Genomic DNA, 17,976 nt, shown 5'->3' with positions numbered 1-17,976 from the left:
ATTACACCAACATAAGTGCTCGTGCGTGTGCATGCAACTCTATGTTGGCGGGGGAGCTTCTCTCGCCAATATAGCTTCTGCCACTCGCAGAGGTGGGTTTTTTTTATACTGACGAGAAAGCTTTCTCCTGTTGGCATAGAGCGTCTTCACTAGACGCACTGCAGAAAGACAGCTGCACTGCTGAAACACTGTACATATAGACCCAGCCTTAGACTCTTGCTCCAAATGTATTCATTATACTTAATTAATGTTATATGTGCTATACTTGAGGATTTTATAATTAAATGTTTTTACCTATTTCTTTCCAGGTCGGATGTTTATATTTTATGGTAACAAGACTTCCACTCAGTTCTTGAATTTTACTCCAACACTAATCTGTTCAGATGAACTTCAGTCAAATATCCTTGATTTAATTGCTCCGCCTTATATGCAAGTAGTAATGTATGCACCTGATCATTACATATATCGAATGCAAAAATAAACAGTAATAAAGAAATACTTTGGCTAATGCAATAGCTGCTAGATTCAAGGTCTGATACCTCACAAGATGAGGAAGTTGTCACTTCTTTGTCTTAAAAATAAAACCTTTTGGTGTCAGTTTAGAAAAATTAATTTAGCAAAATCTATGGCTCTAGAAAGAATACTACACGTAGTATTGTGTAGGGTTTGTACAGGGATATCTTGTTGTTGTGAGAAGTTACCTAATACACTTTTGACAAGATACATGGTATTGCATGGGCAAAGTTGCAAAGTACCAGCTTCCAGGAGAAAAAAGGGAGCATATTAAAATCAGATATTTAATTTACCACAGAGCTATTATCTATTGCCAAGTTTAGTTTAGGTGTCTCTGCTGGTACTAAAGTTGAAATGGTTTTAACTCTTTTTGGTACCAAGAGAGTTAATTAAAATGTAATCACAAAATACACTCAGATTTAAAAGGGAATAAGTCAAATTAGACACATGCAAACTAAATGAGAACTTTTCCGCTATGCAAGCTAATGTGGAGAGATTATTCACTGCTCTTTTTAAAATATTTGTTGCACTACCAAAACAGTCACTTTAAAGCAGTTAGTAAAAGTCTAGCTATGGATTTTGAATATACTTGATAGTATCAAAGAAAATAAGGACGCCTTATTAAAAATTCCATGAATATAGCATGTGGTAAAGTAATCAGCAAACTGTCCAAGCAATGTTGTGATGTAGTAAATTGAAGTCAACTTGGAAACTACAAGAAATGTAGTTAAGCCTTTGGTTACTAACTAAAGATCTTGATGCTAAAATATATATTTTTGGCGGGCAAACTCTTTAAAAATGTGGTTATGATTAAAACTCTTCCTTATTCAGAAATGGTTAGATTAATTTTGGGGGGAGGGATAGCTCAGTGGTTTGAGCATTGGCCTGCTAAACCCAGGGTTGTGAGTTCAATCCTTGAGGGGGCCACTTAGGGATCTGGGGCAAAAATTGGTCCTGCTAGTGAAGGCAGGGGGCTGGACTCAATGACCTTTCAAGGTCCCTTCCAGTTCTAGGAGATTAGTATATCTCCTATTATTATTATTATTATTTATTAACGTTCTGACTCCTTCCTTGCTTTCTCCATGAATTGAAAATATTTATTTTGCTTGGTCTAGCTTTTCTAAGTGGTAACTTCCACTGAGACCACTTACACTTGTGGATACAATGAAACAGTTCATAAATCCTTTAAAAAAATTAATGGAATTTTAACTATAGTGTTTAGCTGATAAGCCTAGTGCATGTACTATATAGTATTTTGCAAACATTAACATAACGCTGAAATTGTACTTGTGTCTTAATGACCTACCACTATTACAAGTAATGCCTAAAATTACTAAATTGAAAGATTATATGGGGAGGTTTTTTTTCAAATTACTTTGCACCCTTGACATCACTAAAAGGTTAATTTACTGTTTCACCATAATCAGTTTCCATTGTTCTTATGAGCCTTTGTAATGAAAGGGAGGGGCAACGAATAAAACAAAAATTAAAACTTTTCTTTTAAATGATTGCTGGTCCTCTTAGTGCCATGTGTTGTGAAAGCAATAGGGAAATCAGAACTCATTCACAACTGATTCAAACAAGTCCATATTATATTAAGTCCCAGCAAAAAATATATTAAACAACAAATTTTTTTTTTGTTTAAAAAAGCTTCATAACGTACTTATGAGTCTGCCTTTCCTCTCATATGGAAAGACAATATGGTAATTTTTTTTAGTTTTCGAAAATTTTTTTTTCAGGCAGAGGTGACTGTACTGTTTATTAGTAGAATCATATTAGTAAAAACGAATAAATAAAATAATAAAGAATAAATGCATATTAGTAAAGACTGAACAGCTATATGAGAAATGCAAAGAAATTGGACATTTGGATAAAGAGAATAACATGAGATGTATCAAAAGATAAGAGCCTTCAATTAAAGAAAAAAGGTGACCAATACAACTGTTAAGGACAAAAATGGACAATATTTGACAGACCCTAAAGACAGGAACGACAGATGGTGAGAATGTATCAAGCAACTATATGGTGACGATAGGCCTGAAAAATCTTAGCTAGAGATTAATTAAGTCCATCAGTAAGGGATGAAGGAATCTTGGCATCAATAAAAAGATTTCGGAATGGGAAAGCACTAGGTGCGATGGAATACTGACCGAATTGTTAAAGTATAGTGGATGAAGACTTGAAAGCCCAGTCAGAGGTAATGAAGAATATATTTAAGACAGGAGAATTGCCAGAATACTTCAGAACCTTACATATCCAAACTGAAAAAAAGACCAGTGCTATGGATTGTAAAGACTACAGAACAATCGCATGCCTCTAAGGTATGTCTATACTGGGGAGAAAAAAACAAAACAAAAAACCCATGGCAGTGAGTCTGAGTCTGGGTGTACAGATGCTATATACCCTGAGGGTATGTCTACACTGCAATGTAAATCAGGTCTTTGGGCCCCGGGCTTGTGAACCTGGTTCTTCCAAGCCAGCACTTGAGCATCTACACTGCATTGTAAACCTGGGCTTAAAGTTGCTTGATCTGGGTCTTGCATCCATACTGCACTACAGACATTCTGACTTGGGTCTGTGGCTTGAACTGCAGCCACGCTGCAAAATGACAGGGTTTGGACCTGAGTCACAGTGGGGTTCAGACTCTGATCCACCCACCTAGCAGAGTCTTGGGTCCTGGCTTCTGAGTCCTTGCTGACCTAAGTCAGAGTGATTTTGTGTGTGGATGGAAGGGGAGCTTGGCATCAAACCTGTGTCAGAGCCTGGGCTAAATATCCTGTGTCGTTCTATTTTTAAATATTTTTGTGAGTTCTTCAAGACCTAATACGAGGAAAGATGGATAAGGAAAGAAGTGAACAATACTGCTTCAGACATGGAAAGGGCATGATAAACACCATTATGAACTTTAATCTCATATTAGAAAGATCATTTGAAATGGGGAACACAGTATAGTTTTATTGACTTTCAAAAAGCATTTGACAGAATATACAACTACAAATTACTCAGTATATTAAGATCTGTAGGGATTGATGGATACAAAATGTGAGTAAAATTGAATATCATTAGCAGTTCAGAATTACCATCTACAGCCTATAAGACTTGTTTGGATATCTTATGTTTGCATACATTGCATGCACTCAGTACAGTGTTTAATACTGCAAGGGTTACTAGCAAAAATTGTCTCTTACTATCTTGAATCTGTATATTGGTATGGTGCTTGAAAAATTATCCACATAACATCTAGTTAGTATTGTTTCACAGGGACGTTTAACTTACTGGTGAAAGTTGTGTCCAACCCCGCACCCCCAGTGTCCAATTTATCCATATGAAGATATAAATCTATATTTAAAGCCAATGGTAATGATTAAAAGCACAATCAGTTTTTTTTTCTGCGAATTGGTTTCCTTAACAACCTCTCACGCCTGAACCTGCAAACAAAACCAGTGGACCCAACAGTGGATGGGGGCGCTCAGGTGCAACAAGTTGTGAATATTGAGTGCATATCAGACTTCATGGAAGCTCCAATCCTAAACATTCAATTCAGGTAAAAGGTGTTTTTTGTTTTAGTTAAATTTGTTTTGGTGTTCAAGTAAAGCTTAGCATAGACATGGACTTTGGCATAGACTTCTGAATCTGAAAATGCAATGGAAGCACAGAAGAATTAAAATGTACTCTGGACAGAGGAATTGTCTGAGGGCTTGTTCTAACAAGTTGTTAAAGGCCTTCAATTTAGAGAGACAAGGTGGGCGAGGTGATACCTCTTATTGGATCATCAGCTGCGGGTGAAAGACAAGCTTTTGAGCTACACAAAACTCTCTTTTTCAGGTCTGTAAAAGGCACTCAGTGTCACAACTAAATGCAAAGTGGTAGAGACTATTTTTAGCATAAATAGTTAACACATACTCAAAGAGACCATTCAATGAGAAGTGGCCTGCTAACACTTCTCCAAAAAAGAAGGGTTAGTGGGTTACAGATTGTTGTAAAAAGCCATGAATCTTTAAAGGTACTGCACAAGTTTCCTCAGAGGACAAGGACTGAGGGGTTAGATATGGAAAGATTGTTTTGTGAGAAGTGTTTGCCCACAGTGATACAGTGTTTGTCTTTTATCATTTTTCTGAGAGCTTATTTGAGAGCAAAGAGATTGTCTGTCTGGTTTCACCCACATCGTTGTTATTGGGGCACATTATGTATTGGATAAAGTATACCACATGTTGTGATAGGTTTGTGTAGGACCCAAGTATTTTGTGTAGGTCCCAGAGTAGGCTCAAGCCTGAGCCTGAATGTTTGGGGGGAGGGGGTATTGATCATCCTAGCAGTGGAGATATGGATATGTTTGCAGGTTTTGCATCTGTTATGGCAGGGTGTGGTGCCACTTTGAGTTCATGAGTCCTGGTCTGTGGGGAATTTGCTACTGATAATGAGCTCGGTGAGGATGGGAGATTTGTTTCAAAGCCCAGAAAAGTGGGTTTGGAAGAGATTTCTTTCAGGATGTGATTCACACACTTGATCGTTACATTGATTGCTTCTGGAAAAAAATTGACTGTGAAATCCTTAACAAAAATCACAGCCATCACAATCACTCCACCACCAATAGGACAGCAATGCAGTCCCTGAAAACCAACCCCAAGACAAAGGGGTCCCATCAACCGTGATAACTATGTCAGCGAGGCCAACGAACAACTCTCCAACACCACCTACTACAAAGAACATAAAGACCCACCACCACAATTCACCCAGGAATTTAAGCATATCATACAATCCTTTCCCAAACAACTCCAAGAGAAACTCTACAACCTCACCCCCCATGAATCTACTCCAGGGATCTCACAGGGTCCCAGAGCTAGGTCAAGCCTGAGCCTGAATGTTTACACTACAGTTAGACGGCTCCTTAGCCCGAGTCAAATGACACAGGGTAATCGTGGCTTTTTAATTCCAGTGTAGACATATATCCTCTGAGTACCTTTCCCAGAACTGAAAAAGAGCTCTGTCACCAACAGACGTCGGTCCAATAAAAGATATTACCTCACCCACCTTGTGTCTCTAATATTGTGGGACCAACACAGCTACAACAACATTGTATTCAACTCAAATAGTCATTCTTTAGAACAACATGGTAGGTAAATTCTAACTGAACAGATGACCGTAGTTCTCACTTATCTTTCAATTTTATTCAATAAGGTTGAACTCCAGATTGCTATGCAATACAAAAAGGAAGTTTCCCTACATGAACGTTGTAGATTAACTTCTTGTCCAGAAACATTTTCATGATACAATGGAATTTTTTAATTAATTTTCTACAGTGCTTACAGACAATACGTGTGCTCCCAGGATATTCCAATGAAAATCTAAAAGTGAAACTTAGTAGAAGCTATCTACTATTTTTCAGGGTTCAAGCTGAGTGAAATGCAAAACGGTGAACAGGCAATATGAACTCTAAAGTAAATTCAGTTTTAATAATTCCTTGATTTACCCAAGGTGATGGTTCTTAATATAAATTAGAATGTGTTAAACTTGATTAACCTGAGTGTCAGTTTAAGAGTTACCCTGAAATGACTGTATGCAGTTCATTAATTGAGATGCTGGCCGCGAGGAATTGTTTAATAAAGGAGGGTGTAGGAGTCTCTCCTCACCTAACTGTGTAATCTTCATATAAGCCAATGTCAAAGCAAGAAGGCATATTATAGGTGAGTATTTTGACTCAGACTTTCCAAATTTCTTAGAGCATCTGTTTAAAAAATACGAAGAACAAAAACTTTTAGCATCAGAACTGTTGGGGGAGATTTAAACCTGTGGCCTGTCACATCTTGAATGCTGTGCAATTTTCTTGGGCAGTATATATCCTATTCACAGTTTTTAGTATTTAAGAAGAATGTTAAAGATGCCTGAAAAAGAAAGGCACATGGTAACAATGTTTAGATGGCTGTCTTAGGCAAATTGTCCAAATAAAGAATAGACATTGTTCAGTCATGCTTCCTTAGTAATTTAAACATTAAGATTATCAGCCTTATAAAGGCGAGATGCTAACTTTGCCTTATGTTGATCTAAAATGGTGGTATTTTGCATTGGTGTATTTATTTCCATAGAAATAAATCTGTTCACCCTCTTGTGGTTTATGGTGAGATTGTACCTTTTGAAATGTTTATATGCATGTTTCCACTAAAATGTAAACCTGATTAACGATTTACCTATTGATTATTTTTATACAGGTTTGCTATTCTATTCATTCTGTTGCTGTGGATGAAAATGAACATTTTTACATGTAGAAAGCCATGCTTTTAAAATAAGCTGTCATAGGTCTTCTTCCCCACTTGGAGCTTTTGGGTTCCAAGATGGGGACCTGCATGGACTCCTCTAAACTAATTCTAGTCTAGATCTGGTCCTGCTGCCACCAGTTAAGTTTAAAGTGGGTAACACACTGCCTGTTCCCCCAAAACTTTCCCTGGGGAACACAGATTCAATCTCCCTGAATCTCTACACAAAGGGAAGCAGCCCAATTCCCCCCTCCCTCTCTCCTAGCCTACTCCGGAGAGAGAGAGACCGATTCAACTCCCTGAATCAAACCCAGGAGGAACTCACTCTTCTCTCCTCCCCTTCCCCTGAATTCCCACAAGAGAAGGAATTAACCAAGTCCAAAAAAGAAAAGAATTTATTAAAAAGAACAAAAAGAAAGTACACTATCTCTATAATACCAGCATGGAACAATACACAGGGTCTAACCTATAAACCTGGAGAGAATTCCCCCTCCCCCTTTCTTTCTCAGTAAAAGCAAAGTAACAGCAATAGAAATAAAGAGATTCCTTCAGCAAAACACACAATTGCAAATGTAGAAATAAACGTATAATACTAGTACGCCTTTCTAATACTCACTAGACTGAATAGATGAATAACATTGCAGAAACCTGGGAAGACTTGATTAAGATGTCTGGACTCCCTTAGCTCCAAAGAGAGACTCAACTCAAAACAAAGAACACACAAAAAAAACTTCCCTCCACAGAGATTTGAAATTATCTTGCCCCTGATTGGTCCTCTGGTCAGGTGTTCATCAGGTACTGCTTGTTAACCCTTTACAGATAAAAGAGACCTTAACCCTTAACTAACTGTTTTTGACATAAGCAGTAACAGATTTAAGAATTTTATTAAGATGATAAAATAAAAAGAAGACGGTACAGAGTTTAAGCGTAGAAGTTTCTAGATATCAGGGAATAACGTACAGATTATCAAGGGGTGTGAAATTCGGTTTAGGATTGGATGGCGTAAGGAATACATAATCTGCAATATCCCCAATGGGGGTAAAAGGTTAACGGGTCAAAGTACAGACATTGAGATATGAGAGTATGTTGTTCATATAATGGCTATGTTCAGGTGTGGAGTATAATGGATTTACCCTCATTTGGTGAGATTTAATGTTCAGTGAGTTTATGGTTCCAGTTCATATGGACCAATGGAAAAAGTATCTCAGTCCCTTTCTTGTAGTTGATGTACGATGTCGTTCTGGCTCACACCTCCTGATACTGTCCAAGGCTGGTGATGTGTTTGATGTAGATGTCCCTGGACCATCGGATGGTGTCCGAGACCATGAGGCGCCGCATGAGCCGTGCGTAGCATCAACCGATCCCACAGGTCCGCAGCACCCGCTTATTGCAGGGGTCCCAGGTGCCCAGGGCTCCAACGATCAGAGCATCCATCTGCACCTCGTAGCCCTTCGCTCTCAGGGTATCGGCCAGGGGAGCATACTTTTCCAGCTTACGATCTCGGGCTTTGCAAAAGTCTGGGGTTCTGTTCTCAAAGGAGACCATGGCGTTGATGAGGACTATCTTTTTCTGGGCCTCGTTGGTAACGACCACATCAGGTCACAGCTGGCAGTCGGTACCGGGGATGGTGCAGTTCATGGAGATCTCCGCCAGGTGTGGTGCAATGGCTTTCACTAGGTGATTCTGGATGGCATTGTGGCGCAGCTGCCAGGCTCTGGAGTGGGGCTTGCAGCTGCACAGGACGTGGGGCAGGATCTCATTGGAGTAGCCGCACTTCGTGCAACGCTTGTCTTGGTTCCCGTGGCGGATGGCTCCGTTGAGCGGGATGCAGTTCAGCCGGGCACGATGGATGAACCGCCAGTTGGCGAAATGGGTGAAGCCGCCCCCAGCGAGGAAGTGGTTGCTGGCATCCCACTTGCTGGTCAGCTCAAAGGCTTTACCCTGGTCCAGTTTACGCTTCAGGGTTTCCATATCCAGTGAGTGGATGGCTGCCTTTAGGGTCCTCTGCAGCATGCCCCTGGCACTTGGAGTGACGATCGTGTTGTCGTTGGACCTGATCTGCGGCACCAGAACTCCCAGCTCCTGGCACTCCTTGCACCACTCCCAGCAGTAGCCGATGCACTTCCTCAGGCGACGTGTGGCGTTGCAAGCGTGGGACCACAGTGAAGCGATGTCACGCCAATCTTGTCCGAATTCACCATCCAGGGAGCCACTGAGGAAGGTGGTGATGTCTTGGTTGGAGGGGGCTCTGCTGATCTGGTTCTTTGTTGCGTCATGGAGGGCGTTGGCTGCAATGTTTCTTACCATGGCGGTGGGACACATCAGCAGGTGGAAGGCATGGGTGATCACCGTGATGTCGCACAGGTCGCCCATGTGGGGAATGTTGGCATCGCCATGCCTGTGGACGATGTAGACTAGCTCGTTGCTGGCTCTCTGCGGAAGGAACAGCCACTTCTTCACCAGCTGCTGGACAATCCTGTCTGCCTTGTTGAGGGGTACTTTCGCCACGGCAGATCCCCTTAGGACGACGAGATGTGGGGGATCAGGAAGGTATTCAGGGCATTTATCTTCTGCCACAGTGCCAGCAGGGAAGGTGTCGATCTTGGCAGCATCCTGCAAGATCTCCTGGATGGTGTCATTTTGGGTCCACCAGACCCAGAATCCCGTCGGCGTGCCGAGGTGTTGGTACACCTGCCCCTCTGCCAGGGGGATAATGGGCTGTCCCTGGATCTGCAAAACCGTCGCCTGCACTGAGTCCCTTTTGCTGCCATCGATGTGGAGTTGTGCACTTCTTTGCATTGAAGCGGAGCCCCATCCAGTTGGCAGGTCGACTGGTGGCGTCTAGCATACCTTGGAGGCTCTCTGGGTCCTCCTCGGTCAGGGCCAGGTCATCCGCATAAGTCAGGATGCTCACCCTCTCACCGTGGAGGTTGAAGCCATCTGTGCCATTGGAGATCGCTCTCAGAAAAATGGCTCCACAGTGACGTTAAAGATGATGGGGCTGAAGGGACAGCCCTGCTTAACTCCGCTCTGGATCGGGATCTTGGCGGCCTCCCCTTCGACCGAGCAAATGGTGATGCTGCATTCCTCGTACAGCTCTCGGATCACACGAAGGAAGTTCTCCGGCATCCTAAACTCTCTGGAGCGTGGCAAAGATGTGGTGGTGGGGCATGGACCCAGAGGCGTTAGCCAGGTTGAGCCATGCTACCGCACACTACCACCGCGCCCTTCTGGCCATTTTGATGGTGGTTTGGAGTACGAAGTTGTGTTTGTAGCAGCCCTCGCAGGACATGAAACCTTTCTGGATGGAGCTTATGGCTTACTACTACTGCTGTTTACTTTGCTTTTTCCCCATTACAATTGGCCTTAATACGTGAGAGGCTGCAGTTGTGAGTCCATTCTCAATGTTTATTTGGTTGGCATTATCTATACTGTCAGCACTCTAAATGTGAACTTTATACTCCAGTTCAGATTCATGAAATTCTTATTGAGGTGTTGATGCATTTATCTAGTTCTGCCTTCATACGCATCTAAAATGAGTTATTTCTAACCCTCTTTCCTCATATAAATGGTTCTTAATATAACAGATACCACCAGTTTGGGGTATGTTCTATAATTAGATTTCACCAACTCAGTAACAAATGTGAGCTCCTAGATCAATGTAACACTTCTACCATAGAGTCACAGACAGTCCCCTTGGAGTCTCCAGTCTCTTGCCACGCTGGCAAGCTGGACTTAGTGATAAACAGTCATTTATACCAAAAATCACAAAATATTCAGTTTGCTTCCAGTCACAGGAGATCTGTCACTTACCCCAGATCAATTTTTACCTTCAATCTCGTGCCAAAGACAACACCTGAAGCCAATCCTGTAATTAACTAAAGGTTTATTAAGTAGGAAAAAAATGATTTATACGCAGGTTAAAACAAGCAAGCATAGAAACACAAATGAGTTTCAGTCTGATTCAAAAGAGGACAGATGTAGTAATCTGTCAGCATTTAATGTCTTTAGGGCTGAATCCAGGTTGACCCTTGGGATCTCTGTTGCCCTTGTGAGAGTCCAAACAGCAAAGATAAAAAGATTTCATGTCATCTGTTTTTCTTTACCTCTTCCAACAGTCAAATCAATGGGCGGAAGCCTTCTGCACATACTTGGCGATGGGTGGATGAGGCAATTAACAAAGCTTTTGTTCTGTGATGACCCACTTAATTTTGATAGCCCTTCTGGGTAGGCAGTGGGAGCCACTATTTCCATCTGAATTCACATGTTCAAAGCAGGCATTTTTATAATTATAAAACACTTGTGTTTTACCTTGCAGCATGGAATACAGACATTACAAGTGAGATTAATGCATACAGCAATTTACAATCATTTCATAGCTTCTGAGCAGTAAATACATTCTTATACGACTAATACCTATTTTGAACAAAACTAACATATAGGTGAACGCTTTGGTTTCCAGCCATGAGTTTGTCAGTTCTTAGCTAATGCCCACGGCCTGGGCCAGAGCTGGCACTTGGTTTATCAGTGTCACAGTATCGTTCAGTGTTCACTTTTTTTATTAAATACAGTCTGTAATTCATCATAACTTGTACCACGTTTTCTCTTTGTTGTTCATGCAGATATGGGGGAACATTTCAAAATATTTCAGTAAAACTACCCATCACACTGAACAAATTTTTCCAACCTACGGAGATGGCCTCTCAAGACTTCTTCCAGCGTTGGAAACAACTGAGCAAGTAAGATTAGACCCCAGATTGTAAATTTCTCAGTGAAAGGGTTATGTTGAATAATACCTAGCTTAGTGGTGCTTCATTTCTGATTGAGGCTTGTGAGAGCCTCTTCAATATAAGTAAATACTAATGTTGAATTTCAGCACTCTACCAGCCATGCTCTTGTGTTATGTATTTATAGCATGATACTAACTTGTATGTTTCTCACAGTCCTCAGCAAGAAATGCAGAACATCTTTAAAGCAAAGCATCCAATGGATACAGAGATCACAAAGGCAAAGGTAGGTAACAGTGTGGTATTTTAACAGATGAATTTCAGATTTGGAGCAGTGATATCAACAACTGTCAGCAGCAATAGAATCATTACATTTTATTTTGTCCTTTTTTTTTTCTTCGGGGCATTTGTGTCATGCTGCTTAGGCAAATTAGTCAGTGAGGTAATTGCACTTAGCAGCATGGAACTATCTGTAAGATTTACATAGGTTTTAATCCAGATTGGTTTATTTCTAAGAGTTCTAGGGCTTGTTGTGGTTTATACTGAAATGTGAACTTCATTCATGAAATTGAATTGCAGGGCTCTTCAATGTCTACTCTCTACTAGAGCTGCTAAAAAAAATAGGTTTTGAAAATATTTTTCATGTAATTGTTTCCTTTTTGTCAAAATGTTTTGCCTAAATCTACCTGGTCAAAAAGCAGGGTGAAAACTGACTCTTTGTTGACATTGTGAAATTAGCAAACTTTCAACCAGCCGCTCCTTTTTTACCATTCAAACCTTGCTTATCGCTCAACTGTTTGCTATTATAATTGTATGTATCATGAAATCTTATTAGCATGATTAACTATTCCAGTGAAAACTTTACAGCATGCCATCTGGCAACTGGAGTTAAAATCTGGCTAATCATCAGATAGGGTGACTAATATCTGTTAGCCGTTTAGTATGGGAGGTTTTTCAATATGAGGCAGTTTTTGGCCACTATAGTTCAGTGCCCCTTCACAGTACATCAGTTTTTATAACAGCAGCAAAGAATCCTGTGGCACCTTATAGACTAACAGACGTTTTGCAGCATGAGCTTTCGTGGGTGAACACCCACTTCGTCGGATGCAAGTAGTGGAAATTTTTATAACGTTTGGAAAGAAAACATAACTGACTGACTGGATTGCTTTGTATCCTTTCTGTGCTGAGACTTCCTGCATAAATTGAAGTTCCTTGTTTGAATTCCCTTATTTAATAAAAGCAAGCAAATTAATATCGTGCATTCAGACATTGCTATCTCAGTGGTCCACACCTGTTTGCTCAGAAAGAGACAATGTGAAGCTTACCACACTTCCCAAAAATAGGACTGGACTATAACTCCAGATATAGAATCCTCTCAAACTTGGGAAAGTTCTAATTCTGATTATTAATCATGTTTATTACAGTACTGCCTAGGGACAAGCAAGATCAGGACCCCCCCACTGTCCTGGGCATTGTACAAAGAATAGCAGATAGTCCCTGCCCTGAAGAGCTTACAATTTAAATCAACAAACAAGCCAAAGGACAGGGGAAAGGGCTGGAGCATACAAGCAGAGTGATCAGTGTGACAGTGGCAAGCATCATGTTCCATTGAGTCTTTTGTGGATGTGGTTTAGTTAAGAGGTGATTAAATGGAAAGACAGTGAAAGCGAGAAGGGCTAGGAGAAATGGAGCAGGTGAGGAAGGTATGAGGGACAGGTGTGGAGGAAGGACTTAAATGTCTGAATCCAGAGAACACAGACCCCTCATCCTGTTTATAAGCGTTGCTACAACTTGGAGTGCCAAACAAGTTTATCTTAAAAGTTCATGTTGTGGTATAGTGGTAGTGTTAAGATGTCAGAATTCTTATAATACTGTTGCTGCTTTAAAATTTATTTTCAGAGCTAAGAAGTTCCCTGCCTATTTAACTAAATCAATTACCTGGTGACCATGATCAGGTGAATAGGCTGTTTCATGAGCATTCTTTGAAACTTTTTGTACTTTTGTCTTCCTGTCCCTGCAGTATCTCTAAACAGTCTCACTTTTTTGGGTTTTCTTTGATAGATCATTGGCTTTGGCTCTGCCCTCCTTGAAGAGGTAGATCCCAACCCTGCTAATTTTGTTGGTGCTGGTATAATACACACAAAAACTACCCAGATTGGATGTTTGCTGCGTCTTGAACCCAACCTTCAGGCACAGGTACCTGCTTTTGTATTTGCAAGTTAAATATAAGTTCTGGTTTACAGAAACGGAATAAAACTTAGCTTACCAACACGTCTGACTAAACGTACCTTGTGTGTTGAGTAAAAATAACTTGCAATAGAAGTAGTTATGTAATGTCTCAGACTCAGTTGTCAATGTCAATAAACCCCAGATAGGTTGAAAACTGAGGCAGCTGGTTCTGGCTTTGGCTTTCAGCAGGTTACTTTTCAGCTTTCCAAAGGCCTCTGCTGCTTTGCATGCTCACATATTATGTTACTCTGAGATTCTTCCCTGGAAAAAATTCCATCCTATCATCAAACTACAACCCTCCTTATTGTGCAGAGGACACTAAATTAATCTTAATAGTCTTTTGTATTTGTTTTTTACCCCCTTGAAGGTTTAAAACTTCTTACTAAATTTTACCTTCTACATTTTAGACTAAACTGTTTGTGGGGTTTTTTTTTGCTTCCCCTGTTTCTAAATGAATGAAACATAGCTCTGTTTTGTTTACTACTTTGTGAACCTGCAGTGGAAGAATGCAAATCTGTAGTAATAGTGTTTGCTAATATTGTGAAATCAAAAGGACTGCATGTGATGGCTGTGTTTTATGTTTCCTGGTAATATTGGAGTTGAAGAAAATCCATATTTTGGGAGGTTGTGTTGGTTCTCAGTGGCAATGAAATGCATTGCCTTGAGAATCCAGGTTTTGTTTACAAATCTCTGCTTCCTAAGTTGATGGGGTTAGTGAGAATGCCTTTAGTAGCTCAGAAGCAATTCCTCCTCTTCCTGCTGCCGATCACTTAACGGGCTTTCAAGGATTGTCCGTATTTCGGCACCAAGGTATGGTAGCAGAGATTTGAAATTTCTAGATAGGTAGTTAAGCAGGAAAATCTATTTATTTTAGAGCAGTTAAATCTGGGCAAAGCACATTAAACGCCATCAGAACTCAGAGGACCTGTCCCTGCAGACTTTAAATATTTTTTTGTGCCTGAATAAAGTTGTCAGTCTCACATGAAAATTACTAGCCATTGCTCATATCACGACCAAGTGGCACCTGTACTGCTTTGTTACTTAATCTGTATGCTTTTTCTGATAAGTCCATCTAAATGCAGACGTGTATTTACTGTTGTCTTTATAATACATAGATTTCTTATGTGCTCTCTTTCAGATGTATAGACTCACACTACGAACAAGTAAAGAAACCGTATCTCAGAGATTATGTGAACTGCTGTCAGAACAGTTTTAATAGTAACAAGATCAGTCCAGTTTTGTTTCTCCATTTCTGCAATAGTTGTCCTCATCCTGCTGCAAATAAATGTCTTGTACATCAGTGTCTGAGTACTGCAACATTACCCACCACCAACTCCCAGCCTTAAAAGGACTTGTCCCTTTCATATGAAATTAAGGATATAAAATGTACGGTATAAAATGACTTCTAGATATAAAAAAAATCATGGCTTTTTAGCTTATGCTATATAAAGGGTGGGAGAGATATCTATATTAATTGTGCTCTAATTTTTTGTGTGTAAGAAGTTGGGCTTTTTAAAATTTAACTAAAGGGAAATGAGTTTAGGCAAGTGTGATAACTGAGTATTCTCATTGAAATGCCACTGTAAATTGCTGGTAGCATGGTGCTTTAGTGCCTTTACTAAGTGCACCTTTCTGCTTTGAGCTAAAAGAAACCAAATGGAATGTCCAGTGAGCTTAATTCATATCTTTGTTGAGGGTCAGATTGACCAATCTGCAAGAAATTGATCCGACACTTCGGTCCTGGATTAAGATAGTCAGAAGTGATGTGACTGGTTGACTGAACTCATGAATGAAGTTTTTTAAAGGTATTGTCACCAAGTTTGTGATGGGTAGAGAGGACAGATTCCAGGGTATGTTTTAAAATCTTGTTGTTCATTCGGAGCACTGCCATACCACACAGTAGAATATATTGCTTAGTCAGAGTAGCATTAATATTCAGTTGACTTCTACTGCACATGTAAATTTTTAGGACCAAATTTTTGAAAAGATTAATATTCTCAACATCCCCCTTTACACTAGCTTGGAGTTCAGTTTTTCTCCTTTTTGTAACACAGGACGCAGGAGGAATTTTTTTTTGCTTAGCAATTATTTATAAGTCAATTGAGGAAGTGGGGGGGATGTAAGAAATCCAAAATGAATTGCGTGAAATGTCCTCCAGAGTCAGTATTGGGTCACTAGTCTATACATGTCTGGGTTTTTTTTGTTTGTTTGTTTTTATCTTGAGGAAAGCAACACCTTAACTAGTCTTGGTTTCCCTTTTCTTAGTCAAATGGAGCGACTGATAGGAAGGATATCCATTTGGTTTCTCTGTTCCCTGTCAGATTGTTCCTTGATAATGTTGATTACATAGTTAACACGGCATCAGTCATGGAGAGCAGGTTATGATCACATGATGCTGCAACACAGAAAGGGTGGGGAGAAATCATTCTATCTGATCCTCAAGGCACACCATGTCCATCTGACTTTTTAAAAAATGAAGTACAAGATCTAATTTTAGACAATATTTTCTCAGTTAACATTTTATTGTTTAATCATGTGACCAAATTGCTGGGCAGTGAACAATTAATACTTGTACAATTCCTTCTCTGCACTGCAGAGAAGCGTAGTAGTGGTGAAAAGAATCTCCTACTGTCATATCAGGTATGTGTGTTGGTTTCTTTTGAGGTTGAGAGTAGAAAGGCTATAATGTTCAGCTTTTACAGTGGTTTTCCTGACTCTATGCATTAATAGCTCATTGTTCTACAAGAGCAAAGATTTGCATCTCCTCTGAAGAAATCAATTAGACATAATTATCTTGTTTACAACCTTCAGTCTTTTAGATGCACCAAAGGTTACCTAAGCAGATCAAGCTCTGCAGTTAAGAGGCTGGGAATTAGCAGCTGTCAACAGTAGGGATGTGTAGGACAGATTTAATACAAAGGAGCATGTTTGCCAACACTGGAGTCAAAAGTTACAAGCAACCCCTCATATTCAGACTGTAACATTTCTCTTTGAGATATACAGTATGTACATTTGTAACCAAGCACACCCTTACTATGATGGCTTGAAATGCAGTACTAGTAAGATGTTGGAACTGCACACTAAATGAGGCTTCTGTTGCCATGCAGTGCAATGCCCTTGTGATGTATCTTGAATGTAAGTTAAAAACGAAAGACAAAATCCTTCAAAAGTGACTAGTGATTGTGGATTGGGTGCCTAAATTGAGATTGCTTACAGGGGCCAGATTTTTCTGACAGTGTTGAGCGCCCTCCGTCTGAAAATCAGGCCCCTTTAGGGTGTCCCAAGTTGGGCACCAACAAATCACTAGCCATTCTTTAAAAACGTTGACATCTCCTACAAACAAGTTTGGCTAGGTAAACTGAAGTACTGTACTAAACTACCTTCTGAATTTGGCAATTAAAAATAACAGACAGTAACTAGGGCCAATTAGGTCTCAAATAACCCTTAGTTGGGGAGTAGAGGGGTGTCCCAAGTAAGTCCTTTTAATGGGCACATTTTTGTACCCTTGGAACCTGTGCTGTTTTGTGCTATATTATAAAAAATTGAGATGTTAAACCATGCTATGTTAAAGTGAATGCTGCAGCAGATGCAAGGAGAGAGCTGCTATTTCATTCTTCCAGATCCCATTGTACATCTGTCCCTCTGGAAATACAGATCCTATACCTTCATTAAAGGACACCTGAGACACTGTTTTTGTGTACTGTTTTAGTTCACTTTGCTTTGGTTCAAGTTGTGGTGAATTGTGTATTAAATGTGGGGAGGAGGAAGGAGAAGGATTAATAAATGTCTTAGAATGTTGGATGTATTTAAAAAAAAAAAAAAAGTAATCAAGCTTTATTCAAGTGTCCACAATTCTGTATTGGATGAGATGGTTCAGAGAGCCACACTAGCAGTGTTGTGAACAAAACTAAAGACAAATATTGTTTGCTTTGTGAAATGATGGTTGGACATTACCAAAGTGATTGTATCTTCTCTCAAGCAGTTTATGCAGTGAAAACAGTATTATTGTTCAAAGTACAGTATTAGGCATTGACACATGAAAATAACTGAACAGCAGGACAGAATATTGTGCACTTTTTGATCTACACTCCAATGTGTAACATTTATCGTGATCATTTCATTTGTATAAATCAAAAGAAAATTCTGAGAAATTGGAGGATTTTCTTTATTATTACTATATAGAAGATTGAAAAGAAATAAATGCATCAAAAGAACTATGTTACCTTGAAACAAAAAATAAATGGTTAGAACAGTAA

General features: G+C 39.9%; 1 protein-coding gene across 6 annotated transcripts in view; it reads left to right on the top strand.

Moving 5' to 3' along the window:
• AP2A2 (adaptor related protein complex 2 subunit alpha 2) overlaps positions 1-17,976 on the top strand; it is a 95,658-nt gene extending 77,682 nt beyond the window's left edge. For all 6 annotated transcript variants that reach the window (XM_039535430.1, XM_039535431.1, XM_039535429.1 and 3 more), the window contains 6 exons: positions 309-398; positions 3,934-4,057; positions 11,387-11,503; positions 11,708-11,777; positions 13,553-13,687; positions 14,859-17,976. In XM_039535430.1, coding sequence (XP_039391364.1) covers positions 309-398; positions 3,934-4,057; positions 11,387-11,503; positions 11,708-11,777; positions 13,553-13,687; positions 14,859-14,936 — 614 coding nt within the window. In that variant the 3' untranslated portion in view covers positions 14,937-17,976. The remainder of the gene's footprint in view (positions 1-308; positions 399-3,933; positions 4,058-11,386; positions 11,504-11,707; positions 11,778-13,552; positions 13,688-14,858) is intronic.

The sequence above is a fragment of the Mauremys reevesii genome, linkage group 4, assembly GCF_016161935.1.
Source record: "Mauremys reevesii isolate NIE-2019 linkage group 4, ASM1616193v1, whole genome shotgun sequence".
Lineage (NCBI taxonomy): Eukaryota > Metazoa > Chordata > Testudines > Geoemydidae > Mauremys > Mauremys reevesii.
The sequence above is the reverse complement of the archived record's forward strand: the minus strand, read 5'-3'. Positions and strand labels throughout refer to the sequence as shown.